The sequence below is a fragment of the Pinus tabuliformis genome, chromosome Q (genome assembly GCF_031772625.1).
Source record: "Pinus tabuliformis cultivar Carrire ecotype Pingquan chromosome Q, CPIR1, whole genome shotgun sequence".
NCBI lineage: Eukaryota > Viridiplantae > Streptophyta > Pinopsida > Pinales > Pinaceae > Pinus > Pinus tabuliformis.
The window spans coordinates 1,239,811,618-1,239,828,467 of record NC_142296.1 but is presented as its reverse complement, the minus strand read 5'-3'; the positions used below and the strand labels follow the sequence as shown (position 1 = coordinate 1,239,828,467).

General features: G+C 39.4%; 1 protein-coding gene across 1 annotated transcript; it reads right to left on the bottom strand.

The window, feature by feature from the left end:
* Positions 1–4,031: 4,031 nt before the first annotated feature.
* Positions 4,032–5,390, bottom strand: LOC149224297 (uncharacterized). The gene has a single exon (XM_089388144.1). It carries the CDS (start codon positions 5,388–5,390, stop codon positions 4,032–4,034), a length of 1,359 nt encoding a protein of 452 aa, XP_089244270.1.
* Positions 5,391–16,850: the final 11,460 nt, after the last annotated feature.

Genomic DNA, 16,850 nt, shown 5'->3' with positions numbered 1-16,850 from the left:
ATTGTGCTAGAGGTGCTTTCATTTTTTTTTAACTTAGAAGCCATGAGGCAGATTTAGAGGGATGCCTTTAGTTTTGGGAAATACCAAGACAATGAAACCTTGGTTTCCTAATTTCAATCCAACAACTATGCCTTTGACAATGGCTGCACATTCAAACAACGCATGCACATAACCAGGATATCAAAAGACTGACAATATGTTCAAAATTGAGGAATTCCAAGTCGACATATGACAAAATAAAAACAAACCAATAAAATATAAATAAATCGGACAATTTTGAAATGACAGATTCAAAAGATAAAACATTTAGTCATTGAAAGATCTGAAAATCCGAATCTTGGCCTAAAGAGATTGAATAGCACTGTCAATGGTCTATGCGCATTCAAGCAGCGACCATAAAACACCAAACCCTACCGCCATGTTTTCCTTCCTTTGTTGGTCTGTAACTTTCACGTTTTCACCAAACCCTTGAATCTACTTGACCAGAATGGTGATTTGGAGGTTACATATGTTTTTAGGTAATTCATTAAAAATATAGTAACCTATCCAAATGTTGGCAATGATCTTATCCAGGGGAGCTAAATCCATAATCTTCAGACCAACTGGAGTCTTCTTCCACTTCCACTTAGCCTAATATTTCTATTATAAAATCAAGAAAAGAAAGAAACAGTAACAAAAAAAAACAAAGATAATTAGGAAAAAAAATTATATTTAATTTCATTCATATGAAAGTCCAGATTGTAATATTAAAATTTTGCATCCACCTTCGAAATTTTTTTTTTCTTTTTCTTTTTTTTAATTAATATTGATATGGATTTTATATAGTTTGTTTTAATGGAAAATTAAAAATTAACAATTTTCTAATAAAATTTATTAGATCACAAATCATTTATAAAATCAAGATTAATATTGATTTTTTATAGGTTTTTTCCACAAAAAGGATTTTAAAAAATTATAAAAATCATATGCTTTCTTATTTCCTTTTACTTCTAAAAAATAAAAAAAAGGTTAAAAAAAAACAAAAAAATCATAATTTTTATTTTTTTAACTAAAACGGGTGTATCTTTATTTGAATTGGAAGAAATTTCGACTTACGCCAATGCTGCCATCATTACAATGCATCTAATTCTGTTCCATAATGCCTGCTGCAGAATCCTCATGGATTACATAGGTGGATAGAACTTTCCCCATTTATGAGGATTTGGCCTTTCCCAAGTGTACAGCCCTTATTTGCCAACAGATCAGCTTCGCTATTCAGATTTCTGAGTATGTGGAAGCATTTGTAGGATTCAAAATCGAGTAGGACTTCCTTCAGTCTGCTCAGAGTTTTGTTAAGGCTTACATTGATGAACAAGTTCTCCGAATTTAACTTTTTAATTATGAGCTCGGAATCTCCGAAAACTTGGATTTCTTTGTCCCCTCTGTCTCTAGCAATTTGGCAGGCTTTAAGAAGGCTTAGTATCTCGGCTTGATTGTTAGATTTCTGCCCAATGCCCCAGGAGAAGATGTCCCTTTTGACTCCAGCCGGGTCATAGATGACCCCACCTGCCCCAGCAGCCCCGGGATTGCCTTTGGAGGCGCCATCAAAGAAGATCGTGGATATTTTTTGTTTTTTCCACCATTCTTGAAAGTTCTCTTCAGTTTCTCTTATTCTCCAGATTGGATTCATTGATTGAGGGGCAGAAAGCAACCTCCGGGGGTGGGGGGAGAGAGAATTCAGCCACCTTTCTTCTTCGGGAAGCAGCAATGGGTCTGCAGAAAAGTACTGTTGTTGGGCAGCTTCCAGGAGGAGGGATTTCGCTTTTGCAGCTACAGCTAGAGGAGTTTGTTCTTTTCCGTTGAAGATCAGGTCGTTCCGGGCCAGCCAGGTCTGCCAGCAAGTGAATTTGGGGATGGCAATCCAGATTTTTCTCCAAAAAGATTTGCTGGGGATTTTGTGGGGGTAGCAATGATTCCAGGCGTCGAAGAGATCGGCTACAGAGTTGTACGAGGGAACAGTGATTTGGAACTCATAAAGGATAAGACGCCACACCTCTTTGACAAACTTGCAGTCCATGAAGAGGTGCTTAGCTGTTTCTTCACTGTTTCTGCACAACTCGCATCTGTGAGGCCCAGCAATGCCTCTTTTCATCAGATTGTCTCCGGTTAGCAATTTATTATGAGCCAGGGTCCAAAAAAAGAAGTTGACTTTTGGTAGAGCGAGGGGCTCCCATACTTTCTTCTAGAATTCCGGGTTTCTGCTGCTGTTCTTTGTGGGTTGGAGAGCGTTGTAGGCTGCCGCTGATGAATAAGTCCCGGAGCGCCCCCAACCCCATCTGTCCTTCGACCATCTGCTCACTGGAGCTGCTTCCTCCAGCAACTCATCGAGCGCAGTCATCTGGTGGTTTAGGCGGCCTGGGATACCATGGAAATCCCAACCGATCCATGCGCCACGACTGTCCCACTTGGAGAGATCATAAACACTGTTGATTCCAGCGCGCTCCAACCATTGTCTTATTTCGTCGATTTCCTCGTTTTCTGAAAGAGGGGCGCTGTCCATAATACGATCATGCCACAGTTTTGTATGTTTACCGTTGCCGGGGATTTTATAAACTCTGTCTTTGAAGAAATTCAGACTTTTATTACAGAGTTTCCATACCTGGGAGGCGTTGATTGTTTGGGAAGCCTGAAGATTTCGAAGCGGTACCTTATGGGCATACTTTGCTTTCAGAGTTTCGCTGACTGGGTGCTTTGGATTCTCATATAAATTCCAGAGTATTTTTCCACCCAACGCCAGGTTGACCATGGCTGGATCCCTGATTTGCAGACCTCCTTCTGCAAAAGGGCGTTTCACCTGTTCCCATTTCACAAGATGCATTTTATGGGTGTTCCCTTTCCCTCCTTGCCAGAGGAAGTCACGAATCAGTTTGGAGATGTGGTCTGTCACCTGCTTTGGTGCTAGTAGGAAGGCAGCTTGGTAAATTGGTAATGCTGAGAGAACAGACTTGATCAAGATGACCTTACCTCCGGAAGTGAGCCAATACCCTCCCCAGCTTGTGATCTTTGTCTTGATTTTGCTGATGACTTCAGACCACAGAGCTCTCTTGTTGCAGCCATTAATGATAGGGAGTCCAAGGTATTTTATCGTCTCCCATTGGGCTTGGCTATTGAAACCTAGGAGAGCAGAGATATTTGTGAGCTCCTGTTGATCGATATTCCATCCATAGACTTCACTTTTCCTTTCATTTATGGAGGCTCCCGTGGCCCTGCAGTAACTTTTTAGGACTTCATCAAAAGCTTTGGCAATTCTAGGAGAAGCTCCTCCGAGTAGGAGAGAGTCGTCTGCAAAAAGAGCATGATTCTGGGCAGGAGAGTGAATGGAAGGTTTAAGGCCTGGAAGAGTGCCTGCCTCTTTTTCTGCTGAGAGTGTCCGCCATCAAAATGTAAAGGAAGGGAGAGAGGGGGCATCCCTGCCTAAGACCTCTCTGGGCATGGAAAAAGGAGGTGGGGCGGCCATTGACGAGGGGGGCAATCCAAGGGGTGTCAGTGCAGGCTTTGATAAGAGCAACAAAGTGAGGGGAGAAACCAAAGGCGAGGAGAGCTTTGTAAAGGAAGGCCCGGTTGACTCGGTCAAAGGCGTTGGCCATGTCAAGTTTGATCAACATCCCTTTTTCTTTTCGTTTCTGGCTTGAATGAATGATCTCTTGGACTTGAATGACATTGTCCAGGATGTGCCTGCCTTCAATGAAACTGCCTTGATTGCTGGAGATAAGTCTGTTTAGGAGAGGCTTGATCCTGTTTGCAAGGAGCTTTGCAAGGATTTTGTAAGAGGCGTTGCACAACGATATTGGCCTAAATCTGGCAAAGGTTTCAGGATTTGAATCTTTTGGAATGAGGGCCAGGTATGTGGAGTTGGTTCCTCCCCCTACCTTGGCTTTATTCCTGAATCCTTTGATCATCTTTAGGAGATCTGTTTTTATAATGTCCCAGCACATTTTGTAGAAATGGATGGTAAAACCATCGGGCCCAGGAGCCTTATCTGAGTCCGTAGACTAGATCACTTTTATGACTTCTTCCGTAAAGGGTCTGCTGAGTTCGATTGTGTCTTCAGATTTGACCAGAGGGGGAATATTGGAAAGGAAGTCTGCCATGTCCTCCTCATTACCTTGGATTCCAGCAGTGAAAAGCTGACTATAGTGATTTACAGCTGCCTCTTTGATCTGACTGAACCCTTTGCAGGTCTGCCCTTTTGCTGTTGTTATTTCAGAGATGTGATTTCTGCAAAGTCTTGCCCGATATTGGCGATGGAAGAAGGTGGTATTCCTATCACCCGCCTTCAACCAAAGACTTCTAGATTTGATTCTCCAGTACTCCTCCTCTAACCGAAAGGATTCAAAGGTCGAACGTTGGATTTTGACTTCTTTATCCAGCAATGCTGGAGTGACATCTCTATTTTCCATATCTGTTTGCAGCTCCTCAAGGGTCTGCACAATTTCTTTTCGGAGACTAGTTGGATTTGGAGCAGGTTTTTTGATCCACTCCTTCAGAGCGTGCTTTGTGGCTTTGAGTTTTTGCTCCCACACATAGCTGGGGGACCCTGAGAAGGATTTGCTCCAAGCTGCTTTTACTGTGTCAAAAAAACCTTCTCTTTCTGTCCATAGAGGGCTGAAGCGAAAAGGGATGGGGCCCAAATCTTCTTCGTCTTCTAGAGAGAGATGGATGGGCTTATGATCTGAAGTGAGTTTGGGAAGGATTTTGGTGGTAATGATCTTCTTAGTTGTCATCAGAGCACCCTGAACCAAGAATCGATCCAGTCGAGCAGAGATATGTTCCCCTCCCACCCTGTTATTGGTCCAAGTGAAGAGCCCTTTCGCTGGAATGAAATCGGTGAGGTCCCAATCCTGAATGAGTCCTTCGACCATAGGAAGGAAGGGATCTCTGCTGTGAGTGCCTCCCCTTTTTTCCTTATATTTTAAAACAATATTTAAGTCCCCGGCCAAAATGATATTTTTGGGGGAGTGTTGCTCAAGGAAGGCTATGAGGGAGGTCCAACAATCTCTTTTTTCTGAGTATAAAACAGGGACATAAAGATTGAAAAGGGAGAAGGATAACTTACTTGGATTGTGCATTAACTCCGTGAAGATCCAGTGTTGAGTTTCTTGAGAATTTTTCAGCTGGAAGAGATCCTCTGACCAGAGAGTTGCGAGACCTCCGGAAGAGCCTCTTGAGCTGACTGCTTTTCCTACATTTTTCTTCCATTTCTTTTGACTGATATCCAAGAGGGCTTTCCCCTCTATCTTTGTCTCTTGGAGCAAGAGGATGTCTGAGGGCTCCATCTTGAGAAGATCTTTAATCGCTTCAGCTTTCGAGGGATTACCCAGTCCTCTGCAGTTCCAAGAGACGAGACGCATTATTTACCTGGGAAGTGGAGGGAGCCTCCCTTAGGAGGCCTGGTCCTTGTGTTTCTTCCGATAGACATCTCAATAGTAGGCTGGCTTCCTTGAGTTTTTAGCCTTTCGGCCTCCTCTTCCCTTTCTTCTCTGCGAGATTTCCTGCCAACTTTTTTGATGGGTTGCTCGAAGGTCTCATCCTCCGATGACCCTGAACTGTCAATAGGCTTTTTCCTTGTGACGTCTGCATATGAGGGGTTTGAAGGGCTTCCTTGGGTGGCCTCAGGAAGTGTCTTTTCCCCTCCATCTTGAATATTGGTGGGAGATCCAGGCTGTTCCAGGGTTTCCTGGTTTGTTGTAGCTGCCGTTTTCTGACTGTTTTCTTTGCCATTTGGATTTTTGCCTTGGGTGTGATTGGAACTGCTTGGAGCCTCTTTCAGGGGGCCTTTCCCGGTACCCTTCCTATTGGGTTTTTGGATTAGAGTCCACTGCTCTCCGTTTTGGTTCTCTGGAAGATCTTCTGCCTTTTTCTTGCAGTGTTTGGCAAAATGCCCGTAGCCATGGCAGTGTCTGCATTTGAATGGGATCTGTTCGTAGTCCAGCTCTTGGACATGGGTCCATCCTGCGACTGTGAGATTGATGGCTTCCGGTAAGCCCTCCTCTAGGTCTACTTCGACACAAATGCGAGCACAGGAGTATTGATCTTTCCTTGGGGCTTGGTCGATATAATTGCCTAAGGCGTTGCCTATGATCTGGAGGGACTTAGAATTCCAGCAGTGGAGAGGAAGATGGGGGAGGCGTACCCAGACCGGAACGGCCGTAGGAACGTCCTGAGCTGGATCAAAATCAGGCGACCATTTATTGAGGTATAGACCTTGCGACCCCATGAAGTAAGGGCCATTCCTGAAAATCAAGTTTCTGTCCTCTGCACTTTCAAAGACAAAGACGAAGAAACCTTTGCCAACGAAATAGCTTTTAACTCCTTCTTTGATAAGCGACTTCCAGTTCCTTTGAGTCCACTCCTCCACCGATTTGGGAGAGGGCCAGAGGCCCGTGAACTGGCCAATGAGGCCGCGCTCAGCCAGGTTTAGAGCAGCTTTACAGGTTTCTTCCTCGGGGAGGGCGACAGAGGGGATGGTGTCCATCTTCTTCACAAATTTCTGCTGGCTCACAGAGGGAGGGCGCTTATTGCATTGTGCGATCATTTCTTTGAAGGCAGAAACCTCCGGGGGGGGAGGCAGATCCGAGCCCCCAGAGGGCTCCATGGCTGCGCGCAGCAGCAGCAGATCAGAGACAAGGCGCGGCGGCCCAAGGGGCGCGCGAAAGCTCGGAAGCCCTAGCCCGGTTACTCGCAGAGTTCTTCACGGGCAGAGCTCTCAGCTGTATTGAGAAAAATAAATAATCGATTTAATAAATAAATTTTGAAGGGACTCAAAAAAAAAAAAAAATCATAAAATTAAATAAAAGGGAAATAAACTAATAGATAAACGATAAAAAAATTTGGTCAAAGACAAGCTAATGAGAAATCAAAAGCAAAAATGCATTATACCATGTTATCTATATATATATTTCTTATATTTTGGTGAAGACGTTCAACAATACAATATTTTATGAGTTGTTTTATTTTTGTGAAGAAAATTTTGTCTTTGTTATTTTTTTGTTTAATTAAACTATATTTAAACTAAGCGGCAGGTACTAGCTACTATGTAATCCTTGTCATATAACACCAAAACTCTGATTAAAAAAATAAGAATAAAAAATATTATCTTAAATTAGTTTGATTTCAACCTTTAGATCATTAAAGTTTATTTTAATATATAGTAATTGTTTTTAAGGATGAATAAGCAATTATTATCACATACATAACGCCAAAACTCTTATTTGAGAAAAATCTTAGAACAAAACTAATATCACTTCAACCAATATTTGACATAGTCATGCTTTATTTGAATACCATAATAGAGGGTTTGTTTGAGGTAGAGGGTCATGCTTTTGGGTCATTACAAAGAAACTCTTATTTGAGAAAAATCTTGAACAAAACTAATATCACTTCAATCAATATATTACATAGTCATGCTTTATTTGAATACCATAATAGAGGGTTTGTTTAAGGTAGAGGGTCATGGTTTTATGTTATTATAAAGAAATTTATTGGATTGATCTTTTTAATAATAAAAAATTTGGAAAGAGATATTTATGTAAGGTAATGAATATTATGTGAGATTGTTGTTAGGGTAGTTTAGGTAAATTCGATTTGTTCAAGTTACTAATGGTTTTTGAGTTTCAGGTTCATGAGAATTTATGGTTTTGTCCATGGTATTTATCTCTAATATATCCTATTTAAAGGTCGAAAAACGATAAGTTAATTTGTCCTAGTGACTAGTGGGATCCGAACAACAATATCTTTAGATACCACTATTTCTCTCGATGTTTCGTGATCCTAACAACTACTATCATAGCCAAGGCCTAAGAAAAGAGTTTTGGGTAGTTGCAGAAGCATGGAAATATGTTGTGTGGTTGTAGTGGTAGAATAGTGACGTAAACAAGTTTTGGAGGCAAAGGGGGGGTTGTAGAGAAGATAATGTATATGTACAATTAAAGGCTACGGGGACCCTTGTAAAGGAGAATGATTCCCACTAAAGTGGACGCGAGCATGAATAAAGAAAGATCACATGGATTCAATTAGTGCAAATAATGTTCAAAGGATAGGTCTAGATATGGATCAACAAAGCTAGAGATGCAACAAGCGAGTGGTTGTATGGATAAGAAAATGGAGATTGAGTCAATGGTTTGAGGATAGTGAAGGAGCTAGTGTGTGATGAGAGTTGTAATGGTGAGTGAACACCCGAGGGATTTTGGCCCAAGGAAGGTGTATTTCCCTAGGAAGTTGTAAGACCTATTGTTCAGGCATACATGTTGTGCAAGAGCACAGATTGTTGTAAGACCCTAAGACTTTGATCAAGCATACATGTAGTGAAATAGTGCATGGGGTCATCACGTTGTGGAATGGACCATTTAGATAGGTACAAGAGCGATAAGTGTACTAGTATCCTAGCTTGAGGGGGGGGATGTGAGATGGTTGATGAACCATGTACATGACAAGGTGTCCTAGATAATTAACAGATACAACAACTGGTTGCACATTTACTTAGTTAGATGTTAACCTTTTTATATAGACTTTGACAGAGTGATCGGAACCAGGTTAATCTACCAAGTCAATTTTAAGGAGAAGATTGTTAAGATAGTTCAAGGAAATTTGACTTGATCAAGTTACCAATGGTTTTCAAGCTCTAGATTTATAAGAACTCATAATTTTGTCCATGATATTACTCTTTAATATAACATATTTAAAAACTAAAAAACCCCATATTATTTTTTCCATAACTAATAAAATCCCAACAACAATAATGTCTTTAAAAACCACAATTTCAATTCCAACAACCACATCTTTAAAGACCACAATTTCTCTCGATATTTTGTGAACCTAACAATTATCAGATTTAATTATTTAAACAACATTATAGCTTTATGTTTTATTGCGAACAACTCTAGGATATGTTTAAAGGTTACCTCATGCAATGGGTTTAAAGGAAAATTTAGGCATCCTCGAATATCATGTGGATCATGTAGGATTGTCAGATTTAATTAGCTGGACAACTTTATAGCTTTATGTTTTAATGTGGACAACTCTAAAAATTTCTAAAAATAATGCACTAGCTTTAAATGAAAATTTAGGCTCTCAATAAAGTATACTTGAAAGGTTGCATAATGCACTAGGTTTAAAGAAGAATTTAAGCATCCTTCTATATTTAACAAAGTTATGTTAATGAATATCATGTGAAATCGTGAGATTTAATTATCTCGACTACTTTAAATGAGGTATCCCTAAAAAGGTTACAATGCATCACGTTTTAAGGAAAATTTAAGCATCCTCGATGAAATTTAAAATATCTATGATATATAATTAAAAAAAAAATAATTAATAGTAAATTAATGATTAAATATAATAATAGGAATTTTTTAAGTAAATAATATAATATGGTAAATTTTAAATAATTTTATATAATAAAATAACAATTTTTATTATATTTGGTGAAAGGTTTAAATATAAATATATAATAGTTTTATAGAGCAATTTGATTGGTCATAGTTTTGTTATGAAGTATTATGTATACTATGAAATTTGAGATTCAAATCGAGTGACTAATCCATGTTTGTGGAAGAGGCTTATATAAGCACAAAAAATTATAACCAAATTAGATCCATATTAACTCTAGATCTACCAAGTACCTAGAGGGATCAAATATCTTGAAGTGCAAACTTCTTTTAGAGTGAAAATAGAATTGATCCCTCTTGGTGCTTGTGAAATCCAGCGTTAAGATGGATCTAGATTGGTCTTTCCCCCTTTAAAGAGGCTATATTCCATATGAATACCATGGATCAATACATTATTTTTATTTTTCTTATTTTATTATTTTTATTTAAATAATGTAACAAGACATGACATTATATAATATTGTAGGTTACCATTGGATCTCAATTTGCAAGCAGGAGACAAGGAGCTCAGGAGGGGTCAGAGGATTAGGTGGAGTTGCTTGTTTGGCTAGTGAGTCACTATGGAACAGGGTATCTTTGGTAGCCGAAGATGAGTTTGTCAGGTTTATGTGGATTCAGATTAGCGTTGGAGTCTCTCCTTTGAGGGACATCTACATTGCAGTTTGTTACTTCCCCCCAACCTCTTCACCATTTGCCATCCATAATGGCTCAAATGGGGACCCATTTATAGACTTGTACACTGACATCACCCAATACTATGCTCTTGGGGAAGTCATCCTCTTAGGTGACTTCAATTCTCGCACTAGAGATCTCCAGATCCCTCTCCACGACCGATCGGAGGATGTGTTTTACACCTAGGGGATAGATCCTTATTCAGTAGCGCTTCACCGAATGTCAGATGATGCTTTGGGGACCACTACAGTTTATGGTAAGCATCTATTGCAGTTGGGGGAATCCCAAGAGTTGTTGATTCTAAATGGTCTCCCCTATTTCCCAGACTCTCGCTTTTTCACATGCCGACCATATGGCAGGGGTGCTCGTGTAGTTGATTATGAACTCGCTAGCCATAACTTAGTCTCTTTTATTCACCATTTATTAGTCTCCCCCATCCCCCTTGTTGATCATGCATTTCTTCCCTTCTCTATCCGGTTTGACCCTCCCCTTCCACCCCATCCCTCCCCTCGGGGCCCACCCTGAATTACCTTCCAATTTGATGAAGAAGACCCTAAAATCTTCTCCTCTACCCTATGCAAGATTCTCCCATCAAAGACCCAGTTCTCCTTGGTTGATTCTTCTTCCACTAAATACACTTGTCTTTCATCTGCCATTTGGGAAGCAACACTCAAATCCTTCCCCCACTACACTCGTTACACTTCCATATCCCCTAAAGTTGGATCTTTCCCCATGAACAAATGGTACGATGACGAATGCAAGACTCTACATTGAGAACTTCAATTTGATTTCACCCACTCTCAAATGTTCTACTCCGACCTCAAAGCTTCTTATCGTCATCTCCTTCGTCACAAGAAACAACTCTTTGTCTCTCATAGAAGATGAGAACTTTCTGCTCTCCTTGTCCACTCCCTAAACAATTTTGGTGTATCATCCTTCCCCGATGCTCCCCTCTTCCACTTGACCTCGACCCTATATCCATGTTCTCTCACACTTCCAACCTTTATAGTATTCTCGGGGAAGCCCAAATTCATGTTACTCTTCCTGCTACCTATTCTCAGACATAGATATTAGAGAATCCATTTGGGTGATGAACAACAACAAAGCAGCTAATGAGGAAGGCTACCAAGCATAGTTCTTTAAGCATGGTTTCCGTGATTTTCTTAGTTACTTGGCTGATCTCTTCAACCATGTAGTTCGTGAAGGTTTTCCACCGACATGGTCACACCACATCATCCATCTGATCCACAAATCAGGTTCCAGATCAAATAACAATAACTATAGAACAATCATGGTGGGCCACACGTTCTCGAAGTTGTATGCTATTGTTCTACATAGGAAGCTCTCCAGTGACCTTGAGCAGAGACAACTCAGAGCTAGGAGACAGGTAGGGTTTCGACCAACTCATCATAACATTGACCACATCTTCACCCTTTGCGTCGTGATTGAGGAGGCACTACACCTCTCTTCGAAATTCTACTATTATTTTGTAGATTTTCGGAAAGATTTTGACTCTGTTCCGAGGGAGGCCTTGCTCCAGAGACTCAAAGATATTGACATCTATGCAACCCTATTGACTATTATTATGCACCTATATGAATCCGTTCTTGGTCATCTTCACGCGGCCCATGGGATATCTAATTTCATTCGAAGCCCTATTGGGGTTAAACAGGGTTGTCCACTATCCTCTACCCTGTTTGGGATCTATATTGATGAGATGGAAGCATTTCTACATGATCGTATCTAGGAAACTGATGGATTCCTTCTTCACCAAGTTCTGATATCTATTCTACTCTTTGCTGATGACGTCGTCCTCCTCTCCTCATCCCCATAAGGATTACAGAAGTAGCTGGATGCCTTAGCTCTGTTTTGTGACCATTAACAGTTGACGATCAACCTGGGTAAAACCAAGGTTATGATCTTCAATGGGGTGAAGAAAACCTCATACCTTCACTTTCTATTCAAAGGGGAGGAGATTGAGATCACCGACATGTATACTTACTTAGGGGTGTAATTTTAAGGTCCCCGCTTCAGTTTGCGACCAGTGCTTCAACCATAGATCAACAAAGGATATGGATACTTAGCCCTTCTCGAGAGACAGTGCTTTCGACATCACTTCAAAGACATCTCGTCTAAGATGAGCCTCATGGACACCTTGATCCATCCCACTATTCTATATGGCTAAGATATTTTGGGACCGTCTTTACTTGAGTCAGATTGGGCTTCAGCTGAGAGAGTCCAGATTCTTCTTCTCTGTCGCATCATTAGGAGCAAACTGACAGTACCGTAGCACATCATCCTTGAAGAGTTTGGAGCTCATCCCTTTCGGCTTGAGACAATATTTAGATTGGTTTCATTCTTGCATCGTGTCCAGGGCTTTGCAAACTCAATAAATAGTAGGGACCAATATCCTTACTTGGCATATTTCTCTTCTGAGACTATTACCCATTCTACTCCCTCAGGCCAAGCCATATGTTGGTTCACAGGAGTTTCAAATCTCTTAGATTTAGTGGGAATTCAGTTGGATTGTCTTCGTCCTTCCCAATATTCCTTAGATGCTCCTAGTCACATTTTACCTACTAGACGGGAGCTAAACAAGATCATCATGGAGGACATTTACAGGCAGTTCGTCTAGGTCACCTGGGTCAATCCTCTGAGAGGGTTGCGCCCAAAGATGGCCTTCTACACTGAGCACTTCTTGGAGTTGAGAGACGAGCTCATTGTTCAACCCCAGTATACGTTTCACCACTGGATGCATGCTCTTCGCATTCCTCTAGGCCAGTTCAGAGTAGGTTCTCATAGACTTCAGGTAGAGACAGACCACCAGGTGGATAGACCAGATAGACTCTGCCAGGTATGTCATTTACAGGAAGTGGAGACCGAGGTGCACTTCATTCTTGGATGCCCTGTCTACTACGAGATCAGAGGAAGGTTTCATTGCTTGTTCAGAGATTCTCAGACCCTCGCTGACTTTTTTAGGTATCCCGATCAGAGATGTTTGGCCCTATATATGCAGGAGGCTCTCAGGTTCCAAGTGCATATTCTTCAGCCTCCCATCATACCAAACACCACAGAGAGGATCACGACATTTTTAAGGGCACTACCTTCAGATAGGGGCACCAAGAGATTGATTGATACTAGTACGTATCTAGACCCCAGATCAGTGGGGCTCCGTGGGACCTCGCCGTGACACACGAGATCTCAACAGCAGATCCATCTCAGATCCGTTCCTGGGAGACGGATTAGGTCCTCCAACATTCAGCAGCGCGCGAACCCCGGGCCCCAGGAAACGATTTAGTGGACATTTTGCACTTGCCACCAACTCTTCATCGGGCCAACAAACTTTGTTGAGTTTCTTCAGTGTTATTCATTCAGCCTCAGATGTTAGGAGAGATGGGTTTGATCCTCAAACATATTAGCTCCTGGATCTTCTTCGATAGGGCCAAATGTTGATTTAATTCATGCATTGTATCTTTTATAGGAGACCGTTTGGTTCTCTCACTTTGTATGGACATCATTGTACTCAACAATCCCTTTGACCTACTTTCTGGTCATTAGTTGGAGACAAATATAATTATCTTATCTTATAACATCTCTTTCATACTAAACTGGATATCTCCTCTCAACGCAATAATAATAATTGGAATTAACTCAATGTCATATAAATATGAAAGTAAGCCCCATTACCAATTCTTCTTAATACTTATATAATCCAAAAATAAAAAACTCAAACTCTTCCCAAAAAAATGAATAAACATGATTTATCATGATAGCAAATAAAAAATTAAAAACTTAGAACAACTCAAAATTGATTAAATGTCCATGTATAAACCAGCATAGATCCATATTAAATACAGATCTAACATGAGCCAAGAGGGATCTAATTTCTTCACGTGCAACTTTTTTTACAAGTCGATATTATTTAAATGTTTTGTATAGTTATTTAATTTTTTTTTAGATATTTTGAAATTTTTCATTTTGACCGACATGAACAAAATTTCAATTTTTATGATGGACGGACAATGTTACACATCATACAGACTATATAATAAGTCTCTTAGCTCAATAATATAATATCAACACAAAATTCATTACAATAAATATAAAATACAATAAATATAGTCTATTACACTATCCATTTAAAAATAATAATTAAATAACCTAAAATTGGTTAAATATCAAGATACAAATAATAAAATATCAATAAAATAAAACAAATATAATTTATAATAATATAATTCAAAAATTATAAATTATATATAAAATTTTAAAATAGCCTAAAGTTTATTAATGTTATTGGGCAAATAATAGAATATCAACACACTAAATCCTTTAACAAGGACTAACAACTTTTTCCCATGTGAGACTCATACATGTATAAATGGTTAGTTATAATTTTATGTGTAAGACGGTAAGAGAATTGAGCATTCAATTAATATTTCTTTATTTTAACGTCGAAATATGTTAACCATCTTTGCTTTTCCATTTTAATTTTTATTCATTTTCATTTTCATGTTTAATTGTTTTGTTTATATATATGTTTTACGAAAATTAGCTACATCTTCTGATCAAATTTTCTAAATAATTGATGATTAAAAATTAAAGTATATATAAATAATATTTATAAATTAAAAATATTATTAATATTATTAAAAATATTTAAAATTTTTCATAATAGGTAGATATATATGAGATAAACGAGTGAGGTGCTTACTGACTAACTGACTCTATAGACAACTAAAGAGGGTGGCATGCCATGTATAAGACACCCAAATGCATTTATAACAAACACATGGATTATCATATTCTAGAGAGTTCTCTTGTAGCTTCTATGCAATGGAGAGGGACTTTGTGCTTGGAGAATAGAATTACTTTATGATTGGTGGGACTCTTGCATCCCCTTCAGAGTTCAACATCCTTGAGATGTGAGGTTGGGCAGCCAAAGAATTGGGTAGTGAGTTGGAAACTTTTGGAATAGAACAAGCATGCCATAATTCATGTCAAGTCTGTGTTTTTTAGTAGGTCTAATGCCCTGTATCATTAGGAGGAAGGAGATGATGGTAATCTCAAGGAAGTAGATAAGATTGACACATCCGCTGGGTTGAAGAGATCTCATGCGATGGCATGTTGGCTTAGTTAGTGTTAGTTCCTCATCATGGTTACAACCAGGTGTTGGTGGACTTTTTATTTTTGGTATTTGTTGCTTCACTATTTTTAGGGGTTAAAATGCCGCATCAACGCAAGCACGACCATCATGGGGATGGGGTTTGTGGCCAACAAAGCTAGTCACATGTCGAGATGCATGCTCAGGAAGGAGGACATGCTTATCACTCCACTACTTCACCTAGTATGCAACAAGAGATCCAACAACTAGAGTGACATGTTTTTCAAGATAGACAAGTTTACTCATACTCATAACTATTAGATGAGGTTACTCACTACTTACTCGACCCTGGCCACACTAAGGGAAGGAGGAACTAGTACATGCATGTTATTGCTCTCCATCGGCAGTTAAAAAATCGGTTGGGATGAGGGTTAAAGGAGAAGCACGAGGACAAAAATGACATCATCTCTTTTCAGAACGACATTCAATGAACCAGTGGAAAATGCAAGTTTGTTTGGATAGGTTGGAATCTCTAGTAGCTCACATGGAGAAACACATTCAGTGTGAGTTTAAGCCCTCAATGCCTCCTGGTATGATCGTGAAGGACCTGAATCCAGTTATATTATCGAACTCTTGATATGGATGCATGTTGTGGATTTTTGTCAACAATTTACTTTTTGGTTGCATAGTCTTTTATGTTTAGTTGTTAGTTGTGGTCTTTTTGTAAAAACTTAGAACTACTATATACCGGCCAAAAATCTGGTTTCTAATATGGTAAAGTGAGGTCGATATATTTTGAGCATTGGTTATCAGTGATGCAATTTGACTATTGGAGAAATACAACTAACTTACTAATAATAATAATAATAATTGAAAAAATATTAATATTAAAACCATTAATAATGTTATGTTAGTATTAGAATGAAAATTGTTGTTATTAAAGGGTTTTGCATCTCTCCAATCAATGGTGAATTCTAGTGATTTAGAGAAGAAACCTAGCGAAGGAATGGCAGTTCAAACCTTGATTTGGTATAGTGCCATGCTAAAATCTGGATCTGTTCTTTTGGTTGTTCAAGAAGTTCCAACCCTTCATGTTCCTTTAAAAGGGGATGCCTCTAATGTTGAAGATTTATTTTCAGAATAGGGTATGGTCCGCAGATTTGATGGGTTTTGGCTGCGACTGAAAGGTCCCTACAAGTGGATTTATGATACGTGGAAACTACTCTTGACTAATGATCTGAATATTTACCCTTTGGTTCAAATTTTTTTGTTGTGGTTTTTGATAATATTGAGGATAAGTAGAATATTTGTGAATCTAGGCCCTGGTTTTGGGGCAGTGCTGGCCTTTTCATGTAGCCCTAGTCTCCCACCTTTGATCTGATTATGATGTCAATCTCCACAACTCTTGTTTGGGTAAGGCTCCCAAACCTTCCCCTACATCTTTGGAACCTCCCAACATTATCTTCCATTGGTAATGCATTATGGAAGTTTTATTGTAGTAGCCCAAAATCTGTTAATTTTTATAAAACCACTTATGCTTGAATATGTGTTGAGATGGATTTCAACAAGGGTTTTCTTGTCGAGATTAATCTAACAACTCTAGACTATGTGTGGGTTCAGAAGATGGATTATGAAAATGTTTCCTTTCG